General features: G+C 38.5%; 1 protein-coding gene across 13 annotated transcripts in view; it reads right to left on the bottom strand.

Moving 5' to 3' along the window:
* The window catches only part of LOC131035152 (uncharacterized), a 258,229-nt gene that overhangs the window by 8,729 nt on the left and 224,449 nt on the right, over positions 1-25,051 (bottom strand). For all 13 annotated transcript variants that reach the window (XR_009103920.2, XM_057966796.2, XM_057966797.2 and 10 more), the window contains one exon: positions 18,754-18,815. Coding sequence is in view for 12 of the 13 variants with exons in the window: in XM_057966796.2 (XP_057822779.2) it covers positions 18,754-18,815 (62 nt within the window). In the remaining variant the exon portion in view is untranslated. The remainder of the gene's footprint in view (positions 1-18,753; positions 18,816-25,051) is intronic.

The raw sequence follows: 25,051 nt of genomic DNA on the forward strand, positions 1-25,051 counted from the left end.
TGTAAACTGACCATATAAGTGGTATCAATACCATATTTACATTTACCATGCATGGACAACAATGTTAAGAATGTATGTTTCATATGTTATTTATACTTTTGTGATGTTGGTTTCAATGAGTTAGAGCACATTTCTATCTAGGTTTAAAATGAACAATTTTTAGAAAACATGTATCTTGATAATCTTGAAAAATCAGCTTCTTTTTTGGTGTTCTTGTGTATTTAAGTGTGAAAACCTAGCTTGTTGTTAGGGTCGTTTGGGTTCTCCTTGTGGCCTTGGGCATGAATAGGATGGGTAGGACTCCTTTCCCTTCTCAGTGTTGCTGGTCATGTTTTGGAGTCCATTATTCACTCCCCAGCCCCTAGAGTTATCTTCTCCATGGGCTAGTCATTTTTGAGATTGGGAGTTAGTGTTCACCTTGATCTCTTTTTTGTTGTTTCAAAGTCCAGATTGTGTTGTGACTCTTTTCTTGTGTGTCCCGAGTGTTGTGCTTGACATGGTGATCCAACTAAGGGCTTTGATTAGGTCATTGGCCAAAATGCTAGCACAAGGACAAGACTCCAATGGAAAAAAAGACTACAACACATTCTCTAGATTCCAACACTAGTTTGCGACTCTAGTGTCAATACAAGACTCCAATGTAGATGTAGGACACTTGTGAACTCGGGCTACTATCCCTTTGGTGCACTAGTGTCCTTCCTAGGTGCTAGTGTCCTAGCAAGTTGTGGTCCCATTTGGAGCACTATTGGCTCTCATTTCGTCAAGCAATGAGTTCTTTTGACTCTTTCTTGAGAATTTTTTTGTATGAAAGTTGTTCCCCTTGGCCTAATGAGACATCCCATGTTATTTCTTCATCAAAAAGTATCATACCTTGATTGTTATGACACCCTTTTTCAGTGCAAAGCATGTTGTTGCTTGAAATGACCCGTTGTTCCAATTTGGTGGAGGCTTGTGCCTCCTAGGGCTGTCTTGTCTCAAATGGGTCTAACCCCTATGTTAGAGGCTCCTTGTTGGGTTTATCCCTCTTGGGAGTTGGTTTGTGCATTTGTGTAATGTCCCTATTGGGGATATTCTTGATTTCTATGCCTGCAAACAATATTTACCACTAAAAACTGATATTAGAAATATTAAAGATCAAAAAATTATGATAATATTCATCAATACATCATAGCATCATTAATATTCAGATCAATACATATAATGTCCCCTTTTTAGTTCATTCCTATTCTTGAGTAATTAGCCTATCATTCTAACCCTCGTAGGCTAATGAGGATGGTTAGAGGGTCTTTTGACTCTTGAGGGTTGTGTCATCTCCAGTGCTCAGAGTTTTATAGATTTCGGCCTTCGTTCGACTTCATTTGGACTCCGTTTTCTCTACTTACTATTTATAGTAAGTCAGAAGTATTAGAGATGGACCCTTTCTATTTTTAGTAAGGCAGTTGCACGTATAGAGGATTGAATGGTTAACTTCCAAGTGCAAACGAAATTGAGAAATAATGTTTATTTGGGGAGTTATGATTATTTAATTATTAATAAAGTGAACACTTTATTAATAATTAATTATAATAAGGCATTTAATGTTATATTATAAAGATTAATATTTCATAAAGAAGGGGTCTTTGCATCATTAAAAAGGGGCCAATTGATTATTTAAGTGATGTGCCTAGGCCAAGGGGGTGAAATTAAGTTATAATGCCAACATTAAAAAAGTTTAATGAGTTAAAAAAGTGTTTTTTTGGAGAAATTCAACCCCCTCTTGGAGAGATATAAATATACATTGAAGAAGCCAATAAACTCATGATTGAGCATTTGTTATTGTTCTTTCTTGAGCGGTGGGAAGAAACCAAGGTTTTCCAACACTTCCAGCATTGGAGAATGTAACCTCTTTAGTGTTTAGCAATCTTGAGCCTATGAAATTATCAGCTGAATCATTGCTTGATTGTGGGCTTCATCCAAGAGTCCAATTTGTGCTAACAGGTGGAAGATTTCATCTAGGGTTCGAAGGATTGGAAGGTATATCTATAGCAGACCTGGAGATTCATATTGGCTGCCATTATACATCAGGAAATCAAGTATTTAGTTGACAGATTATACACAGCTACAGCAGGGATGTGTTTAATTGGCAAATTATATACATTGTAGAGTGGAAACCATCATTTGCAGCAGGCATTTTACATACCAGGTCCTCTAATTTTGCTGTCATGGGAATTACAAGCTATATCTTTGTAACTATTTGGTGTGAGAATAATTAATAAAAGACTTCATTATGCTGCTGTGGCTTCATCCAAGAGTCCAATTTGTGCTAACAGGTGGAAGATTTCATCTAGGGTTTGAAGGATTGGAAGGTATATCTATAGCAGACCTGGAGATTCATATTGGCTGCCATTATACATCAGGAAATCAAGTATTTAGTTGACAGATTATACACAGCTACAGCAGGGATGTGTTTAATTGGCAAATTATATACATTGTAGAGTGGAAACCATCATTTGCAGCAGGCATTTTACATACCAGGTCCTCTAATTTTGCTGTCATGGGAATTACAAGCTATATCTTTGTAACTATTTGGTGTGAGAATAATTAATAAAAGATTTCATTATGCTGCTGCCATATAATTTCTAGTTTGCATGCTAAGTGTTTGCTAAAATGCCAATGGTGATATAGATGCATGTTCATCATGAATTCATTAAAATCAGTTGTATATCAGCATTATCTTTGAGTTGCATCTAAAGAAGGAGATACAAGGTTGCATGCTACATGTTTGTCTAAAACTCTCTTGGCTGTAAGTGTCTTTTATTGTTCCTTCATGTTGGGATGAATAGATGCATGCCAAGTGTTTGATAATTTGCCAGGCAGCTGAAGTTAATATTTTCAGTCATTTATATGCATGTGAAAAGTCATAAAAACAACTGGCATGTCATTGTTAGTCAATCTTGCATTGCTAGAAGAATTCAAAAAATCAAGTGCAGCATATAAGACCGAAACAATACAAACAAAAACTCATAACAGCAAGTTCAGGCATTGTTTGCAAAGTGTTTGACAATCTTTCTTGAGCCTCTAATCGGCAAATTTGGATCAGAGTTAGCAAGGGATCCTACAATACATCATAGCATCATAAATATTCAGATCAATACATCATAGCATATTCCTTGTAACCAATCACATCATGAATTCTTTGAAAACGCTTGCAAATGGCAATTATCAAGTCTGGTTGTCCTTGACTTGCTGAGAGCATGGAAGGTGGGCCACCTTTCCATCTCTCAATTCACCTTGGAGGCTTTCCATCCTCCTTGATGAATCCCAATAGCATGGAAGGCTGGCCATCCTTCTAAATCTTGTTAAATTGACAAGAGCATGAAAGCAGGACCATCCTTTCATCCCTTGTGAATTTGGAGGGTGAACCAAAGGAAAATCAACAAGAGGGTTAATGGTTAGATTCAATCGAAATGAACATAAAATACATAATCAAATATACCAAAAACCATTATAACTTCATGAAGATGATCTCTTGTCCCTCCAATTGGACCTTCAATGAAGTCAAGGATGCGCCCCTCCTCAACTTGATTAGATTGGTCCTAGATTGGGTGTGGAATGCTCTCCACTACACAACAACAATGGTGATATAGGTCATGGTGGATGGATGAATTGGTTAAATGACTAGATATGGAGCAAAATGGCTATAACTTCATGAAGATGATCTTGTGTCCCTCCAATTGGACCTAAGTGACTAGATATATCAAAAACCATTATAACTTTATGAAGATGATCTCTTGTCCCTCCAATTGGACCTTCAGTGAAGTCAAGGATGTGCCCCTCCTCAACTTGATTGGATTGGTCCTAGATTGGGTGTGGAATGCTCTCCACTACACAACAACAATGGTGATATAGCTCATGGTGGATGGATGAATTGGTTAAGTGACTAGATATGGAGTAAAATGGCTATGATATGGATGCTCGAATGATGACTCTAAGCACAAATTAGTAGCATGAGATTGTACAAGATTGAGATATGGAAATGGGGGGAGGAGACCCCAATTTATAGATTTGAAGAGGCTAAAATGGAGGGCCAAGATCGATTTGGAATGAAGGGTGAGGATTGAAAGAAAGAGATGGAAGGGATTGAGAGGACAAGGTGTGGGATTCAACAAATTTCCCATAAAGGTATTTCTTGTCTCCACACATCTTGAGGTACATGGAGAAGAGATCCTCAATTACATTGGGAGAATAAAAAGGAATTTAAAATTCCTTGTGAGGGGACAAGGGAATTTATAATTCTCACACAATGAATGCATGGGAAGAAGAGGAGAGAAAAAGAATAAAACATTCCTTGGGAAGTGAGGGAGCATGGAGAAGTGCAAAAATATGAAATCCTTGAAATGACCAAAGTTGGTGCATTTAAGGTTTGTAAGGTGAGAGGGGAAAGCCATTTATGGAAGAGAGTTGACTTGCTCATAATCATAGTGATTAGGATTGTGCAAATGATTAAGATGGGAGATTAGGTGGATTAATGAGAGATTAGAGAGCAAGTGGATAAGTTAGGGGGATGTGACATGAGGAGAGAGAATAAATGGAGGAATTTAAAATTGAGGAATAATGATAAGCATGCTTCTAGAATAATTAATTAGATTGAGGATTAGAAGAAGTGATTTGTAGGAATCACGTGACTTGTAATGTCCCTAGTTGGGATCCTCTTATATTCTATCCAAAATCTCAATTTTAGTACATAAGAAAACAGTAGAAGGATATTGATGTAAGTCAAGCTCAGCTTGGCACTACTGTGTTGTCCTCAATTTTTGATTTCAAAAATTGGACTATCACATGGAAATTTTTATTAAAAAATGAAAATTTTTACTCTATGGCACGCTTCTCGAGGTAGAAATTTGCCCCATTCTTGGACTGGATCGATTGTTGATCCATCCCCAAGCTATGTTTCGAATTTTGTCGCATTTCGAGTCCGTTTGCTATGTTTTTGCTTCAATGTAGGGGAATTTTTTGATAATTACTAGTAACTGGTAATTTGTTTTTCAAAACCCCCTTGAAGCTTTTGGTCTTGTAGGGGAATTTTTCTCCAATTACAAGTTTTTGGAAACTGGTAAAAAGGGTTTTAAAACCCCCTTTACTAGTAGAATGACTTAAGCGTTTTGTAAAACTTGTAAATGGGTTTTTACAGCCCCTTTACATGTTTTTATGACTCTAAGTTATTTTTTATTTTTAAATAGAACTTGTAAATGGGATTTTAAAATCCCTTTACATGTTTTAAGTAAAATCACTTGTAAAGGGAATTCTATTTCCCTATTACAAGTAATTTAACTTGTATTTCCTTTTCTAAAACCCGAAATTTGCCTTAGAGGCAAAAATATGAACATTTTGAAATCTTGTTGTTTCATTTCTAAAACCCGTAATTTCTCCCATGCCTTTGCAAACTGATTTGGGTTCGAATTTTTTGGAGGAAGGATAGGGATTCCTTCCAAATGTGGATTTGCTGCAACTTTGAAGGATTCAAACCCTTGTTCTACGCATCTATCAAACTGATTATTGCCATTTGTCTTCTTCAACATTTTTTTTTTCTGAATCATGTATTTGTGCCATTTGCCATGGTTTGGAGGTTCGAATCTACCCTTTCCTAAGGCGTTTTTTATTTAATCATAAATGCGTTGGATTTCAAACTTCATTCAAACCATTTTGTGTGCATTTTGGGGAATCGATTTGCAAAAATGCCCTAAAAACCAGTCACGTTATTTGCAAGTTTTGCACCTTTCTCATTCAAGGTATGCTTTCAATTCTAAATCATTTTTGCTTTCTCTTGTATTTAATGATAAATCAAATCATTTTCGAACTACTTCCTTGGCATTTTTCATGGCATTTCTATAGCAAATCGGTTTTTCTTTGGTCACCATGCGTGGCTAAGTTTCTTCCTTTGTTTAAATTCTATTTAAAGGGTTTCATCTTCCATGTTTCGTTGACTCTACAAGCTTGGATCTCTCCTCGTCTTTTCAAGGTAATTTTTACTTTTGTATTTCTTTCTTGTTTCTTTCCTTACATTTTCTTGTTTAAGTTTTGGTTTTGTTCATGTTCATATTGGGTTTATGAGAGGAAATTCCACATTTTACAAAGAAATTTGTAAAGTAAAAGTTGTTCTTCCCCTTTGAAAATTCTCTTTCTTTACTTGCATTCGGGTTTCAGAAACCTGATTGCAAATAAGAGGAAAATATGTGTTCTTCCCTTTTTTTTGGACAAATTCTTAACCTTCTTTGATCCAAAAGATCAAGTTTCAAAACAAGAAAAATGTGTTCTTCCAAATATGTTCTTCCCAATTTGCAAAGAAATTTGCAAGTGTGAAAAGTTCTACCTCAAGATGCGTTCTTCCCTTTTTGGACAAAGACTTAACCTTCTTTAGTCCAAAAATCAAGTTTCAATGACGAAAAACTCAAGTTCTTCCCAATTTCGGGTTTTGAAATCCGGATTGCAAGTTGAAAGTCCTTCCCATTTTGGCATAACAAAGTTCCAAGTGATCTTCCCGAAATTTATTTTTACCTATCTGCTTCCAATTACCTCATCCGTACTTATCATCTTCGTCATTTCCCGCATGCCTAAATACCTTTTTCTGTCCATTCCTTTGATTTTCAGTTTGTAAATAAGTTTGCATTTGGATTTAGAAAACCAATTGCAAATGTGTTCTTCCCAACTTCCAAACTGAAAATTCATTCTCCTTCCATTTATTCATGCTTCATGTTTTGCAAGTATAATTGCATTCGGAATTTAAAACCCGATTGCACGTTTGTACTTCCTTCTTGTGTACTAGTGAAAAATGTTTCAAAACCTGAAATAAGTCAAAAACTTATTTTTCCACCTCTTATATCTCCTCTCACAAAGCCAAAATACGAAAGTTGAACTTTCTCATTTGGAGGAGTGAAAATGTCTAAAGATACTGACTTTGATATTGCCTTGATACTCTTGGATTTACATTGCAGCATTCCCAGTTGTTTCCAGATGATAGATGTATCATCATCTCCCACTCCAAAAAAGATGAAATACAAGTATGATAAATACCAAAATGAAGTTCCGCAGTCACAGATCTCCTCCTCCCTTGATCATATCAAGGATACTGAGATAGGGCATGTTGACATGTCCGAATTCATACAAAGGATTGAAGATCCGAAGGAGGGTGATATGCAACGGTTGCTGGACAGCCATATCCATCATGCCGCATCCTTTCCAGTTGCTGCCCTAGAACCAGAATTTATTCTAGCATGTGCTCATCATTTTGACAAAGAGACACGAGTCATTAGAAATGATGACAGGGAAGTGATCATTCGCCTGGATGCAGAAGCTATAGAGAGGGTTTTTAAAATACCTTCCGAAACCATTTATATAGAGATCTCTAAGCAAAGTGCAACTGAATACATTGCCAAAAGGGAGAAAGACTGTAAGCGTCATATCAACAAATGGATTCATGAACCTCGCACTGCACTTACCAGATGGGCAAAGTTATATCGGTCTGATTTCAAGAATGAGATCGGTGATACTATTACTCTTCTTAGCTGTATGATGGGATTGGAGCATTCCAATGTTTTTGAACCTTGGATGTACCAATTTATTATGTTAGTAAGGCAGTCTCAGCACATCTGTTGGGGTGAAATCATCAGTGATGCTTTGTGTGAGCAACTTGCAATCGTCCCTACTACCTTCACCTTCTACATGAATTCATATCTCGTGTATATTGTTGTGTCACTTAGACATTTCCCAGGTCTTTCCACCAAGGGTGACCGCATGCTTGTACCGGTTTGGGAATATTATGATCAATTGCCTCTAAGATCAAGTAGGTCTCATTTCAGAAGGGTTCAGGATGCTTTCTTTGGTCATTATTTGTGTCAATTTGACAAGAACCTAAAAAAAAAAAGAGTCTCAGATGAAGCATGGGAAAAGGTCAAAGAATATGGTTGTTTGTTTCTCCAATTTCCAACTTTTACCTACATGAGAGTTGGATGCTATGGCAGGCAGCCTTACATGCTCCCACGGTAACCAATAGATAAGATTATTCTCATGGAATTGGGAAGGCAGATCATGGTTGTGCATACACACCAGTCAGTTAAGCACAAGGTTGGCATGGGTATTTCTTCCAACAACCCATTGAAGATTGGTCAATATTCTCTAATGACTTCAATCAAGGCCAGGGCTATGGAGACTGAGTTGCAGGAAATCAGACTCAAAAGATTCAAACCTAGAGCTGATTTCGATTACCGAGGCATGAAGGAGAAGATCAAGAAGACCTTCATCCATGTACACCGGATAGAAGATATCTGGGCTGGTCTTCGTACCGAAAAAGAGATTCGCAAGATGGATTACTGCCGACTCACTACAGAACAGATTGTGGATCTAAACCTCGTGAACATGCCACAAGGTATGATTGATGATGGTAACGTTCTTGATCCTGAGTTTGTCAATCAGAATGTTGATGAGGCTCCGCTTCCTTCTATCCACTAGTCCCACAAGGAAGGCACTTCTATCTTGGATAGATTTCAGTCAGTTCTTGCCAATACCAATATCTAGCTTAAGAATAATGGTGTCAAGCTCATTAAGATTAAGGTTGGGAAAGAAGATGATTCTACAGGTCCTCTTGGGCAGAAATCTGAAATTCAACTAGACAACAAAGAAGGTGCATCCTCTTCTAGTACGAGGATTAAATTGCGAGACAGCCGTGCAATGGTGCTTCCTCCTCGGGAAATAACAGTTCAAGGCAAGGAGAAGCCACAGTTGGAAATTCATGTGATTGATCCTGAAGCTTCAGAGGAAGAAACTCAATCTGATAATGCTCCTCAGTCACTTTCTACAGTCTCCACATAATTCTCTTTCTTCACTTCCTATTGAGGTACCCATGTTTCCTCTTGTGATAGATGTGAGCTCACAATCTGCCCCTTCAGTTTCAGAATCTCCGCAGAACGTCCTCCCACTTTCAGCAACAGAACCATCTCAAGGCCATCCTCAGGAAAATTTGTTGAATATCTTTTCAGAAGATCCTTCATATGTACCTGTGTCTGAAATTGATACTTCTATGACCTGTTTTGATGAGTTCATGACATCTTCATCACATCCTGTCGTCACTCAGCAGACTATGGTGGCTATCCAGATGGACACTTTTCCCAAGGTCACCACTGTTATTCAAACAGAAACTGCTTCTCCCTCTATCCCAAAATTAGAGTTAATGGCTTTACCTCCATGGCTTAGTTCCTTCACTGCAAAGAGGAAGAATCAGGTGATCTCACTTGATCCCTTCGACTACCAACAGTTGAAACAATCAAAACCTAAAGCTGTTAAGAGGGCAAAGACAGTTTCAAGGGTGATCGTTGATGAAAACCGGATGAGAGTGGCAGAGATTGCTGAACAATATCAGATAAACCAGTTGAAGAAATGCAAGCAGCTGATTATCGGATCACCAAAGTTCAACTGGGTAAGCAGACTCGTGAGGTTGTCAAGCACAATGCTCAACAAACAGTGGCTACATTGGTACAATGGTATGATGAGGTGTTGACCAAGAAAGATCAACTGGAAGTAGAGAATCAAAGACTCATGGCAGCTATCCAAAGTATTACTCAACCTTCAAGTGGAGAAGGCCAAGTACCTATTTCTTCTAGGGTCAGCGAACCAATCCAAGGTATCGAGAGAGCTGCTCAAAAGGTTCAAGCCTTAGACACCTAGGTTGATCAACTGCATGACTTATGTTCACAAGTCATAAGACAGGTATTTGAAACGATGGTTAAATTGGAGATCATTGAAGATAAGTTGAATCAAATCTTGGGTGCTTTTAAGCTAAATCTGGAGAAGGTTGAGGGAAATTTAGTTTCTTGGCGAAAGATGCCTCAACATCAGTTGGGCGTTCTTCAGGTGCATGACGTGATTCCTTCCAGAGTCACGTACATTGAATATGAGGAACTTCTAGAGAACAAATCTCTTGTGCTCAAATCGCTCATCGAAGAAATTGATGAAACCTTAAAGTTGCGTGAAGCAATCTTTCAAGATGTAACCTCCCATTGCAAAAAGGCATCCTGCGACATTTTAAATCAGAATGATGAGCTGCTGCCCGAGGAAGAAGTTCTTGCAGACCTACAACTCAAGATTCATGATGAATGGAGAAGTGAGCAATTCTCAATCGCTTCCATTCAAATATTGATTAAGTATCAAATTGAGTTGCAGGAAATCCGGTCAGCATTGGAAAAAAGCAATTCCATGCTATGCCAATGCCATGATGTCATCGTAAAAACTAGGGTGGTGGCTATGAACACTCATGAACCAGATCCTGACGAATTGCAGAAAGTTATTCAGAAGTTCAAATTGTTCGTATCTTCAAGAGTTGCAACTTAAGCGTTTTTAACACTTGTTGTAAAATTTTAAAATTGTAATTTCAGAATTGTAGTTTCCCTTTCGGCAAGTTGTCATCACTTGCATTTTTGTAATTGCAAGTTGTCATCGCTTGCATTTTTGTAATTACTGGTAAGGCAACTACAAATTGTGTCCGATTAGGACTGTAGTTGGAATAAGTCTTAGTTAGTTAATGAAGTCATAATTAATTGTTGAATAGGTCTTAGTGGTTGAGGGAATTTCTCAAGTTAGTTAGGATCCTCCCACCTTTTTCTCAAGGCTCCTCTCCTATAAATAGAAGAGAGGGTCCTTTGTAATCTTTATCTTTTGGGAAAACAAGCAAAAACTCTGCCAAATTTATAGCAAGAAGTCTTTGAGCTTATGTATGTGAATTGAAGGTTTTGAAGAATAGTAAAGAAAGATTACTCAAGTTTTGAGTCTTTGAGCTACAAGTTTGAGTTTCCTTCTTTTTATTTATTCTATGCAAAGTGTTTCTAAAGGAGCTTAGTCCAATCTGATTTGAAGTCTTTGAGCTGCAAGTAGAGAAGATTAATTAAAATAGGAAATCTCTAGAAGGAGCAGCAAATCTTTGAGCTTGCGTTTGTTCTTGAGAAAAAAAAATTATTGTTTGATAAGAAATAGCAGCAAGTCTTTGAGCTTGCATTAGTTCTTGTCTTTGTGTTAAAAGAATAAATTATTCCAGTCTTTGTGCTGTCGTCTTTTATTTATTGTAAAATTTAGTATAGCAAAGGGTAGATAGGACTTCCAATATCAAGTCTTTGAGCTTGATATTGTTGTCCCGTCCCAAAGGAAGTGACGGAAGTCTTTGCGCTTTCAAGAAACTTCATTTCCTTTCTCTCATTTTACTTAAAAGTGGTTATTACTGTTCATATTCAATCGCTATCCTTTTCTGTAAAGAGAAAAGCATATTGTCTTTCTTAAAGAAAAAAGGAAGACTGCTATACCATCCTGTTTTTATTTTAGTTTTAGTTAGATAGGGGGAGCCTTCCCTTAATTAGGAGAGTTTTTACTCGTGTGCTGTGGTTGAAACCACAATTTTGTATATTTCCCCAAGTGTACGAAATTTTCAACCAACATACTGAGAACAAGTATGTTACTGCCAGTAACTTAACAACAGTTCTGAACTACCCCAGATATAAGGATTGCTCTTGCAAATGATTAAGAAAAGAAATCGCCTATGGCAATCACTGTGATGCTTTTTTTTTGGAAATGAAGGAAAGCTGGGATGATTACTTCAACCTCCTCCTCTTAATATGACAAGAGAGTATAATTTTAAGCAACGGAAGTTAATTCTATATCAGATTTGATCTCTGATATATCTTCAGTATAGATATATACAGTGATGACAATTATTTGGTAATTGTGATGTCTAATATGCAGTAGGATATAAACAATGTGAGAAGTGATTTCTACCACCCCAGAGATAGTTCGGTTATGCAATCACTGACTCACAGTGACAATCTGCAAACAATATTTATTACTTATAGAAATGGTACTATGTTTGGTCCATCAATATTATGTCAACCTGAATGTGGTCGCTTAGGGGTGATTAATATTATAACTGGTTACTCGGTCAGGCTACTGACTCTCTAAATATGTTGTATGCAGTTGCCTGTGTAATTCGGTCAAGCTATTGACTCTCTATATAGAGCATACCACGTGGAAAAATATCTCAAACAAAAGAAAATTCCCATTCCATTTTATATCTTCATAGATCTATAGATACGTCTCTTTGGAAGGTGGTGTCTCTTGAAATGAACACGTCTCTTCTTTCCTTTATCACCCTTTATTGTTTATTTATCATTACACAAAACCATAGTAAATCGCTGCACCTCACTCGTTGGATTAGTTAACATCAAGTGTTGGATCGATGCCTCAATCTATTGTTTACGCACAAATTTGTAACCAATGCCTCTTACGTGGCATAAGTCCTCACCTTGCCCGTGCCACTTATGTGCCTTTCATAATGTAATTCCCACGGATGATGATTCCTGTCTTATAAATATAAATATTGAATGGATGGTGAAAGATCCCTGATAGATCTTTGCTGTTAACCTGCTGTAATTTTTTTATTTTTAATTTTGTTTTCCTGTTTATTTAAGTTTTTCTTACAGAACTAGACAGAAGTGCAGAAAGGGTTGTTTGTTTTTGTGTTTTTGATTGTTTAATAGCATAGGAAGGAATAGATAACAGCAAATATGAAGCAATACTGAAATAAATGAGGTATACAGCAAAAGTCAGAATTATTGCAAATCGTACCAGGCAGATTTGTCTGAATTACAAAGCCAAACAATGAATCCAATGTATTTCCCAAGCTCTCATACAAATTCAAAGTCAAACTGGAAGATGAAGAATGTTCTCCAACCCCACATACACTGGAAGTGAATACAAGCAATACCCTATACACCACGTGGTGTATTTGCTGCAAATGGCATTCCTCCAGCTGCAATGAACCACGTCTCCACTGGAAAGATGGTAGGCCACGCTGAAACCCTACTGAGAATTGATGCCTCTGTCGTTAATCACCACACACAATGCCTTATAAGTCCGGTGCCAAAGATTGCTGAGGGCTACGTCCCAGCCAATCCTAATCCTAGGGTTTGCGTCCCAGTCTAGAAATCGCTCTCCAGAGCAAATTCATACAAGTTGTCAAATATGCAAAAGATAATGATAGAATGAAGCTCCTATCCCCTTATAACCCCTCTCAATTGCAAATCGAACCCTAATTGTCTCCAAGTGGCATGGTCTAGTGGAAATGTTATAATTTCTTATTTTAAAGTGGTCATGTTACTAGAAAATGACCTTTTTCCTCATAGACAGAAATCCGCTCACTGAATTGCCCTGAGACCAAAGAGAAAGATTTAAAGAATTTCAAGATCTTTCCAACGAGCTATCACACAATAGGGTGCGCATCCAGATGAGGCCAAAAATCCCCTTATTACTCCAAAATGGCTAACAACTTAGCCTTATTTAATTATTAAACGCTAACTTAGGAAATATTAAAAATATAACCCAAATAGCCATAAAATGCCCAACTGACATTACAAACCCTAAAATCATCCTGTCACCTGTCTGTGACTGAAGTCGGAAATCAAGGATTCACTGGTAGTCTCATCCCTAAAATCTAGGGATGCTCCTAAAATTTAGGAAACAAGCCCAATCTCTCTGAAACTGAACCCAAAGAGGCATCTCATGGAGACCCAACCTTGGGCATGATCAAACCTCCTAAAAAGTAGGAACTGCCTCCTAAAAACAAGGAATGTCTCCCAACTGATCAATAACTGCTAGAACACCAAGTCTCCAACACTGAATAACCATACCGGGTCTCTGTCCAACCCTGTCAGCCTACAAGACCCCATAATAAGCTGACTCACACGTCTCTGCTAGACTGAGCTAGAGTGGGGACATGACAGATGGGTACTAGCTTAGTATGTCGAATCATATGGTCTTAATATTGCATCTTAATCGCTGTCTTTCTTTTAATAATTAATGGTTGCAAAGGCAGACAGATCTGGCATGCATCAGATCTGGTCTGCCACTAACTATGTGTGGCTAATGGCTTAATCGATAGGATGTAGCTTAATAGGAATTACCTTCAGATATGATAAGTCTTTATTGTTATGCCCATAAGGTATATATTAAATCTTGTTTATTTATTATTATTAAGATTTTATTTAGTTTATTTTATTCATTTATCTGGATATATATATATATATAAAATTATATTTTAATTGTATCATTATTTATTATTAAATTTTATTTTTAAAGGGATTTTAAATTTTATTTTTTAAATCAGGCATCATTATTTTTTGACTGTTTAGATGGGGACATCACAAGACTTAAGTTAATTAATTAGAATTAATTATCTTAAAGGGATTTTAGAGGAATAAGTGATTTAGAAAACTTTAGAAGAATGGATAGATAATTGATTTATTGATAAATTAATTATTGGACTATAGTGACAAAATTAATTAATTTATTTATTTTGAGACAAATTTGAAATAATTAAAATAAATTAATTATATAGAAAAGATAAATTAATTAAATATTTAATTTAATTAATTTTAAATGTCTATAGAAGGGACTTCGTGTTTTGTATTTGTAAGACACTTCCACAAATTCAAAACTGATTTCTCAAGGAATTTGCTGGATTATTGCTAACTAAGTACCTCTTGATAAGTTAGCATGGTTATTCTCAAATGGCTGCAACAAATTATTTTCTGCTGTATATACTTGTTTTTATAATCTGAATTTATTCCTTGATGATCTAAATTTTTCGAATCGCTTATGGATCCTCTCCTCAAATGAAATATGTCCTCTTTTACACCTTCAAATGTGGAAAGAGTCACACCCCTTCGTTTTCTGAGGGATACCTCTCTTCATGAAGTGCTACCTTGGAATATTGTTTGGTAATCACTGCCCTAACATTTTATTTTATCTGAAGCGTTCAACCCCAATTTTTTTATTTTTTTATTTTGTTTATCAGATGCGAAGATATTCCATGCTGATTTCAAATAAGTTCATTGCAAGGTTTGAACAGGTTTTTTCATTCATTCACAAAGCATTGAATGTTCATTGCAAGTAAGAAATTAAGTGAAATATAAAACGTCATTTCCATACAAATTTAATCAACCACATATGACATCAAATACCTCTAATAATCACCATTAATGAGAGGTTACAGATCTGATACAATTCTGTCAATACAGTGAATAAGCAGCTGGAAAGACACAGCCTCCAAATCAGATTGAACCCCTTCCTAATGGTAGTTGTCGGCCATCTTCAAACTTATTGAGCCTCACAATTCTGAATGATCTCAGAAGGACTTAGCAGTCCAAAAAACATCCCTGCAACTTAATTTAATGAAAAATTAACTCAATCGCCAAAGGCTGCTAACAAAATTGAATATTTCCAGAACACACGCTAGGTTGGAATATTAATTCTGCTGCATAACAAGTCTCCAAAGTTGACCCAGCTCCATTTAAATATCTGTTTCTTGCTCATATGCCACTAAGGGACTAAATTTTCACCTAGATATAACCTAGAATCAAAGGGACTTGCAAACCGACCATGCCAAACACTATGCACTGAACAAAGGGGTGATCAGCTCCCAAAAAGTAAATACTTCAACACCTTTAAAGCCTGCCTTAGATTGGTCACCAAGCTCATTAAATCATTGAAAACAATGTCCATAAAAAGATGATTTATCATAAAATCTCCTCAATCTCAATGTAGATATCTTTCTTTGACCCACTCAATCTTTAATATTTATGCCAATCCTTTGCATCACCAAGTTGAGGCAGTGAAGGGCACATGGTGTCTAAAAACTATGTTTGCATGTACCCTCCATTACTAAAATAATTGTCCTTCAATATTTAGCATTGTCTGTTATGACTTGAACAATTTTTTCAAAGCGCAACATCTCAATGGATTCCATAAGGATCTTGGCAATGAAGTTTGTATCCTTCACTTGCCCTTCACAATCAACTACCTTCAAAAACATCACCACTTTAGTGCACACAGCAATGACATTAATTAGATATAATTTTTTGCAATTTTCATATAAATTATTAAAGAAGGATGCTCCTATTTCAATCGATGTATCCTCAATTGCCCTGGATGCCTCTACGGAATATTTTTCCTTGACCAATAAAGTGGTGCACACCTTGTAATACCCAAGACTAATGTAATCAGAAAGTAGATTCGCAATTGTTGTCACCATTACCCACCAATATAGTGATCTAACAAGATTGAAAGGAAGTCCATTGCAATAAATGTAATGAGCAATGCTTTGATATACAACCTCCCTCAACTATTTCTAGAAGGCCTTTTCCAATGGGCCTCTTTTACAAATAAAACAAAGGGATGTCATTTTCTTGGGAAGATGGTTATAGAATGCAAAGATGTGGTCTAGAAGATGCTACAAACTCATTGTATGATCCTTTCTTAGATAGAGGGTACGATTTTCCTTTGTACCATTACTGGCAACATTGACATCCTCTTATTCTTTGATGTCATAAATTTTTTCTTTGCCAACCCTTTTTATTTGGCCCTAGACAACCTTTTATTCCTAAGTCATTCATAGGGCATGGGTGAATTTCAACTCAAATATATGAGCTCTTATAATCATTCTCACAAGGGTTACATTGCCAATCCAAGTTTCCTTGGTCATGCACGTATGCCCCCTAAGAGGGGACCCTACATCAATTCTGAAGAACATCTCTACCACTTGGTCAATTAAACTATAATTACCTGTCATTCTGTATGAATAACAAAAAAAACTAAAGAAAAAAATACCAAAATATGTATTATAACCCCTATAATATGTATAAAAGGTTTAAAAAAAATATTTATAACATTTTTTAGAAAGAAAAAAGGTGCAAATTTTTGAAAAAAATTACAAGATCAACCTGCCTTTGATTGATAAATCTTGTGAGTCCAAATCTTTCTCTCATAATAGTCAACAAACATGGTTAAATCCCTTTTTCCCTCACCTTTGAAAAGCAACCACCAACCTTCAAGAACAAAAATGGTATCTTGAAGGCAAAATTGGGTTTTGGTCTCTTGTATTTGTGATATAAGTGTTGTTTGAGTTACTTTAGGGAAAAATGGGTCAAACTAGAAGACTTGAGTGCAAATTAGCTATTACAAACGTGCCTTCTGTTTTAAGAAAATCTTTAAAGTCAATATAATCGATGACTTAATGTTACACAGCCTATGGATTTGCTCATAGGGGTTCGCAAGGACCAATAGCGTACCTAGGGTGCCTTGGTAAAACCTTGTGCAAACCCTATGGTGCCTCAACCCCAAACCAAGACCCATACTAAAAATTTCCCAATAGATGAGCTATTTCCAAAGAAACCAGGAACTTAGGTATACATGCATAGGGTAGATCTAATTGATGAGGTTTCATGTATGTTTCTCCAAGTTCTGGGGATAGGATTTCAAGCATAGAAGAATGTTTGCAAATTTTGAAGATAACAAGGAGATGACTATATAGTGAGGTTTCACTTGTAATGGCACATTATGTTATGTGGGTCTCAATTCTCCTTGTAAAAATTTAAAAAGAAAGCTAAAACAGCTAAAACTTTAATCATCATCAAAACTACCTTTTCCTAATCATTCAAAGTCAAACAATGGTGAAATATTATAGTCTATAAAGGAAGTAGTTGCAAAAGCCTAGGACTTGCGACATTTATTGTTGTTTCTGCTTGATGCTACACTCAGATTTCACAAGAGCCGAACTAAGCTAATTCATATTACATGTCATGCCTATCCTTCAATATTGTTTAAAATAATTTTACTAGTAAAAAAGAAACTTCATAGTGCACTGATAATTCCTTATCATACAACTCAGCTGTAACAATTGAGATTATCAACACAATCTAAATGTCACTTTGGTTAGTAAAAAGGCTCAATTTTTCATAATTTGCATGATGACTACCAAACAGATATTTTGACAAAAAATTGTTTCTTTTTTATCTGGTTGTCACTACACAGCTTTTGAAGCTGCTCCATAATATTTTGAGAGAATTTTTTTACAAAATCTTAAGTATTTTCAGTATTTCTTTGTGTTTCAGGTACAGGGCTTTAAACTTTTAAGGATTACGTTTATCTTTATCCACTTGGGCTCACTTTTTTCTTTAGAAATATATCCAAGCCGAGAGTATCTGATGTCCCCAGCACAGTTGAGAAACAGTAAGAACGGCAGACTATCCCCCAAAAGGTATAAAAAGAGGGGACATCCCAAATTTTCCGTTTCTTTGGGAATGAGAGGGGACCATTTTATTCCCATCCCAGATTCCCCACAATATTCCCAGAAGTTTTAAAGTGGGAATACCCATATATTCGAAGTTGATTTTATATGGAATGCAATTTATTAAGTTTTTCCCTATAATTTTCTCTTTTTCAATGATTGTTAGCTGAGCTTTGACCACGCTTTTCTGCTGAATCTGGGTCCAAGTCAAAATATAAATTTGCTGACTCAGTCTCTACACCATGGGTTGTATATCTTTGTACCTGACACTTTATACAGAACTAAAAGATAGCTTTTCATTATAAATTTGAAAATTTCCTCAGTTGTTTACATTTATGTTCTGACAAACAGTTTATACTCAGTAACAGCAGTATAGAAATTGGATAATACGTCAATAATAATACTTTGGGAATTGATTCTTATGAAACAATTTTTTTTAAATGGATTGATAAGAAAGTGAAAGTCATGCCATGTGAATGATTTATTTGCATTGAAAATTTAGAAATAAGTGAAAACGAATAAGGCAGTACCTATTTGATGTGAAGTAATGACTTTGTACCTACTGTTGTTAACAAAATGCCTACTAAAAGTAATATTATGCAAGGAAATTAAACACTTACATTTTTTATTATCAGAAAGAATCCAGCAACCAAATTTGCAAGGCCAATCGCAATCACAGTCACTGCAAATCATAAGTACCAATTAACTGTGTCAGTACAAATTCTTTTTGTTAATCACTCCTACAGAAAACTCTATGCTCAGTGGTTGTCAGAGCTGTGCTGAAAGCAAAAGAGGGGATGACATAATTCCATATGAAAATTCCATCCCAAAAGTTAGTGAAGGGGCAACATGAATAAACTAGCCTTTGTAGTGTTCATCAAGAAAAAAAATTATGAACATAGTGGAAAGATAAAATTAACCATTAAGCATCACATGGCTTTCTTATAATCATCTTGCTTGCCATGTAAAGCATTGTTTGCCACATACGGGTAAACAATTAAATGCCAAAAGTAAATGCACAGAACATAATGGGAATATATTCTGTATTAATTTAACATGTACATCACGTGCTTACAACATTACACCCAGATATGACTATGATGATGCCACTACAAGGAAAGGTATGCAATATATAATACCCGAAGGGGTGCAACCAACCATCACATCCAACTGCCCTCTGGGACGACTAACTGACTGCCATAACCCATTATTGCCGACAACATAAACATAATATGACAACATAACATAATGATTATTCCCAGCAACATCATCCCCCCCAAGAAAAGAAGTCATCTCCAGACGACTTAATACAAAATAGAGATGACATTAAACAAAACCAAGGTAGAGAACTGCAGGAACTACTGACGCCAGTCGAGCCTGAAACTCATACACCTGCTGCATCCTCACCTGAAAACCCTTTTCTGCTACCATCAAACTTGTTTGCAAAACACATTTTTTAGTCTCAGCCTCCACCAACTGCTACTCAAATAATATTGTCTCCCTAGCCAATTTGTCCTCGATAGCCACCAACGCTACCCTCTCGGCATCCAACTCCTAGGTACGTTGAGCTAAGTCTCACGCTACTATTGCCTCCAACTTGGTGGTCAGCTCCTCCCAAGCCCTTTGTGCATCCACCAAGGCAACCTCACGTCCAGTCGAGACATACCCTGAGTTCCTCAAAGCATACCATTCATGCCTGGAAGTGGCCATAACCTTCTGGCACAAAGGATAGGAGACACCTCAAATCCTACATCACACTCCCTAAAGGCTGATAATCTGTCTCCCTCTATGGCTTATGGCTTCCCCGCCAATGCTTAGCTTTAGGCTTCTTTCTCACAGTACGGAACAACCCCAACACTTACCGTGACTTCTCTGATGCCTTCGCCCAACTCAAAAGTGTATTGTAGCTCAAAAATAAACTGGGGGTCCGGGGGCAGTGCCCCCAGCGGGGTCGAGGGGTAGCGCCAACACCAATTTAACACCTTCAGAACTGCACGGAAGTCCATGGCGCACATCAATTATGTGATATTTTAAGATCCCAAAAACCTGCTTCTCCACTCTAATTTTTAGTGTCTAGCTCAAGACTCCATCGAATGATTTTAAATCTAGTCGTCGTCTTTTTTTTTTCCATGTGCCATCACCACCTTTATCCCTGCCGTGTCGTTGTATTTTTCCTTTCACCCTCTTTTAAACCGCCGCCATGCTCCTTCAGGCCTACGAACTATAATGTCTCGAGCCCGTACAGAGGTTATCTGCCGTACAATGGAGTGGTCTGTCGTACGGTGGCTGAGCCGTACAACGACTGGGGTCACTCGAAGCTTGGTGTCGCACGATGATTGGTCTCTCGTATGGTGTCTGGGAAGGTTGTACGATGGATGTTCTTTTGGCTGTGCGAGTGTACGGTAGTGGGCGTACAGTAGATGAACATCCTCCAAGGTTGTGACCTCCGTCAATGGTGGTCCACAGTACGGTGTCCCCATCGCACAGCAGTGCTCCGTATGGTGGTCTACCGCACGATGTCCTACCACACGGTGGTTCCACCGTATGGTGTCTTGCCATACGATGCCCCACCGCACGATGGTCCCACTACCACTTTTTTTCTTTTTTTTTTCCTAATCTAATTGTTGAGTCTTCGGCTTGGGTCCCATGCCTCTAGGATCGCCCTTCATCCTTCTCGGTTTGCCTTGCCCGAGAGTCTCTCGCTTTGGTCCCATGCCTCTCGAATCCCCTTCCATCCTCTTGGGTGTCCTTCCAGCCGCTCGGGTCCCCTGCGCGCTTCTCATGGTAGGGTTTCCATTTGGACCCGTTGATGGCAAGTCTATTTTCAATGGCCATCCGAAAACCTAGAACCATAAATTCTACAGGAACCACGGTCTCCTTCTCGTACATAAGAAGAAGAATAATAAAGATTTTGAAGGCTGCGACCTTCCACACAGGTTTCCAATCGTTGTCGACACAAATGATCTTGGGATTATCTACGTCACCGAGGTTTGGGGCGTCTCCCTTCTAATAATCTCTGTATTCCGGCAGGTACACCTCCTCTGTTACTTGCTCTGGTTCCTCTACTTCGAGCCTGTAGCTCTGGAACATTTTATAATCCTCCATCTGCTAGTGGAGGAGCCTATTCAATGACCCTGTCTCATCCTCGAAGCACTCTCCTAGTTTGAGAATCCGTTCGTCCTTGGGCTCCCTGCAGCCCCGTCCTTCGTCCCCCAGGTCGCCTTCTCCTTCACCCTTCGATTCCAAAGATGATGCCAGTTCCTCACTAACCAACTACGTCCCAAGGTCTATGATAAACTTCCTTCCTCCATTCTCCATAGACAGAGTGTTCTTCTAGTTGTGGGTGGCCTTGGCTGCCACCAGCCGCCCTCTCCCTAAGATCACATCATACCCTTTTTTCTTTAGTGAGATTACCAAGAAGTCCAGTATGAAGGGTTGTGTCCCGATGGTAACTTGTTGGCCCATTAGTGTCTTGATGGGTTTGATTCCATGCTGATCTGCTCCCAGCAGATTGAATGTAGATGGCCACAGCGTCGGCTTCCCCAGCTTCCACCAGGTTTCTTCTAGAAGAACATTCACTCCTGATCCACCATCGACGATGGTATCGATTAGAATGGTGCCAAGGATACCCATCTCGACAATGGCCAGGTTCCTTCTAGTGTTAACTGCCAACAGCATGGGGTCTATTGCAGACCCCCCAGGAGCATCTGTGCGATGGTTGGTATTGGTGCGTGGTTGGGAGAGATTATTTAGCAACGCCATTCGTAATTGAGGCATCATCTGGAGGAGGTCGTGTACCTTCATAGGCACCTCCAGTTTTAAAATTTGATTTAGTATAGCCTCCTCCGCCTCCGGTCGGCTGGAAGTACCCGTCGTACCCTTCGCCTTCGCCCTTTCTCGTATCTCTTTCTCAATTTCTTCTCGTGCTTCCTGTACCCTTCGCTTCTCCATCTCCGGGTCCGAGCACGTTGCTTGTTTGACTTGGGCACAGGTTATGGCCAACACTTCCTATTCTTTGGTTTCCTCGATATTGAGCAAGTTGATGACGAACTTCGGGCAGGTGGCGTCTTTGTGGTCTCCGGTCCGCACCATTTGCACAAATATTGCGTGGCCTCTCCCTTCGAGCAGTCTCGAGCGAAGTGCCCCCACTAGTGGCACGCTCTACATTGTATCATCGATCGACCTTTGGAGTCGTATTGGATCCAGCTCCTTGTATTGTTATTGTTGTTATTGTTGTTTCGTCCTCCCCACTAGTTATCTCAGTAGCCTCCCAATGTTGCATTGTCCTTCGCCTGGGAGTTGCGATATCGCCCGATGTAGTTGGTTGTTCCTGCGTAAGCAATACTTGTTGGTTTCATGTTTTCATGTTGTAGGGGCATTCCCTGGTGGGATGCCCCATCAACTGGCATATATCACAATAGGCCGTCTTTGGGCAGGAGCCTTTCGTGTGGCCGTCCGTCTTACATTCCGTGCACCAAAGCTCCCCTTTGTCGATCTTGCTTGGACCTCCCTTCATAACCTTCAGCTCTTTCATCATCCTCAGCATGTCCTTCTATAGGGCTTGCACGTTTTTGCCGGACTTGCGATTGCTACTGCTTCCCTCGGAAGAGTCATCATCCTCGGACGAGCTATCCTTCTTCTTTTACTTCTTGGATGTCTTGGTCTCGCTCTTGAGGTCCATCGCTCTATGATATGCATCATCGTATGAGGTTGGTGGAGCAATTTTCATCTTCTTCTGGAGAGAGCATTTCAGTCCCTCCACAAACCATCTCTTTTTCAAACCATTCGCTGGTTGACTCTCCATTTTCCCCAATAGTTCCTTGAGCTGCCGACTATAGGCTCGGACCGTCTCGTTCTTGTTCTGCTTTGTGCCATAGATTTCGGCTACTATTTCATTGTCGTCTCGAAGTAGGTGGAACTCCTTCTCCAAGGCTTTCCGCAGCATGTCCCATGTGGCCACTACAGTTTTATCAATATCTGAGTACTAGTCGATGGCAACTCCCCCGTAATGTCGCTGGGAATTGCGTCATCCATTCATCCTGGTTTGTACCTGAGATCTTCCGCGATGCTAACTATATGCACCAGATGCATGTAGGGACTATATATACATGCATGTGTTAGTATACATGTTAGGAATGTAATCAACCATTGCTTAGAACAAAATGTTCCAACTGATTGCATATTTAACTCTTTTGCAGATACCAGAAGGAAGGCAAATGCAGACAAAGACGAAGCAGCAAGACAAAGGCAACATCAAGGCTGCTGCAACCGTACCAGTCATTTAGGCAATGACTGGTTCCACTCTCAACATGCTTTCTTTTATTTTGTACTCATGTATACATGCTTATGTATTTCCTTCTTGCACCTGATGCATGTAGCTAGTCTCACGGCTCTTTGTGTGAGACGCATGCTTGAATATCAATAAAATTCTTCCTTTTTTACATGAAATGTCTCTCTCTTTTGTTGTTACGAACTAGAAGTATTGAAATGTAATCTTTAGTTCACTCTTCCTTAGTGCAGTTGGAATGCAATATAGCAAAAGTAATATGTACTTGTTCCATTTTGTAAAAACAAGCATATCTTAAAATATTTTTCAACTAGAAGTGAAAATAGGTAACATTTTTGGCGACATCTACTATATGTTTGCCTGTTAAACATCTTAACTATCTGCCTTAAACTATTCATTGGGCACAGAGTCACTAAAAATTGTTGAAAATTGAAAAAACACGTTCACAGCACTACAAAAACTTTCCCTCCAAACCTGTACTAACCTATTGAGTATAGGTGTGTGATTTATGGTAGTGAGCTTGACACCTTAATGTCATGAATCCTACATGTGTAATTGGTAGATTAGGATAGGGCAGCAACAAAACACCTCTCAAAAAACACCTAGAAAACTGTTGAGTGTTAATGTTTTATGAGGCAGACATGCATTATGTGCGATAGTGTTTCTTTGATTCACTTCTTCATACGATGGGTGCCTACTTTACAGAACCGTAGCACCCTATAGGAGTTTACCATCGTAGAAACAGAAACAACTAACAACTAACTGCGCACGAAGCGCTTAGGGAAAACAAAACAGCAACTAACCTATTGTGCAACAACACTTATTTAACACCAAAAACCTACTCTACTATATACAAGTTGTTGATCGTACCTCAAAAGCAATGCTTGAGGTGAATCATGTTGACTGGGATTGGCTCCATATTGCTGTCCAGCTTGGAGCACTGGAAAGTGTTGTGCTGTTTACATTCAGAAATAATGTAACGCCCACTCCAAAATGCATCGAACTTGGAATGCTTTCCAGGCTTTCTTTTGAGGGTGTCCCATTTCAGCACTATGTCTCCTTCTTGGTAATTTCTTGGAGACGCTCTTTTATCAAAAGATCTCTTCATCTGAGCCTGATGTTGCTATATCTTGCTCATAGCATCATTCCTAGTCTCTTCTAGCTCAAACAACTGAGCTAATCTCACCGTTAAAGGGCCTTCCTCCAGTGTGTCCAGCTGATTGGCCAAGTCAAGTGTTGAAAGCTCGAATGAGATAGGTGTTGGCGGCATTATTGTACACGGGAATAACATTAGTTAATTAGGCGTAATTGTTTAGGTTAGTTGGCAACCGAGGGGTGGAAGTTGCGGTGCGACGGTTGGCGCTCGCACCCCTTCGGTACCCTTTTATACTTCGGAATGTAACTTGTAACATACACTTGTGATGAATAGAACATCTGATATACTTTGTTTGATATTTATGGCATTATTCTGCGCTGTGTTTTATGTCTTAAGCTATTCACCCGAGAGGGCAAACATTTGGCGCCATTGCCTAGACGAACTCGGGAATGGAAGACACGGATGGCGCACAGACACAATGGGCCTACCCGTTGGTGAAGTAAACCCGGAGGCCGATGACGCACGAACAGAACTG

Source organism: Cryptomeria japonica, chromosome 11 (genome assembly GCF_030272615.1).
Source record: "Cryptomeria japonica chromosome 11, Sugi_1.0, whole genome shotgun sequence".
Lineage (NCBI taxonomy): Eukaryota > Viridiplantae > Streptophyta > Pinopsida > Cupressales > Cupressaceae > Cryptomeria > Cryptomeria japonica.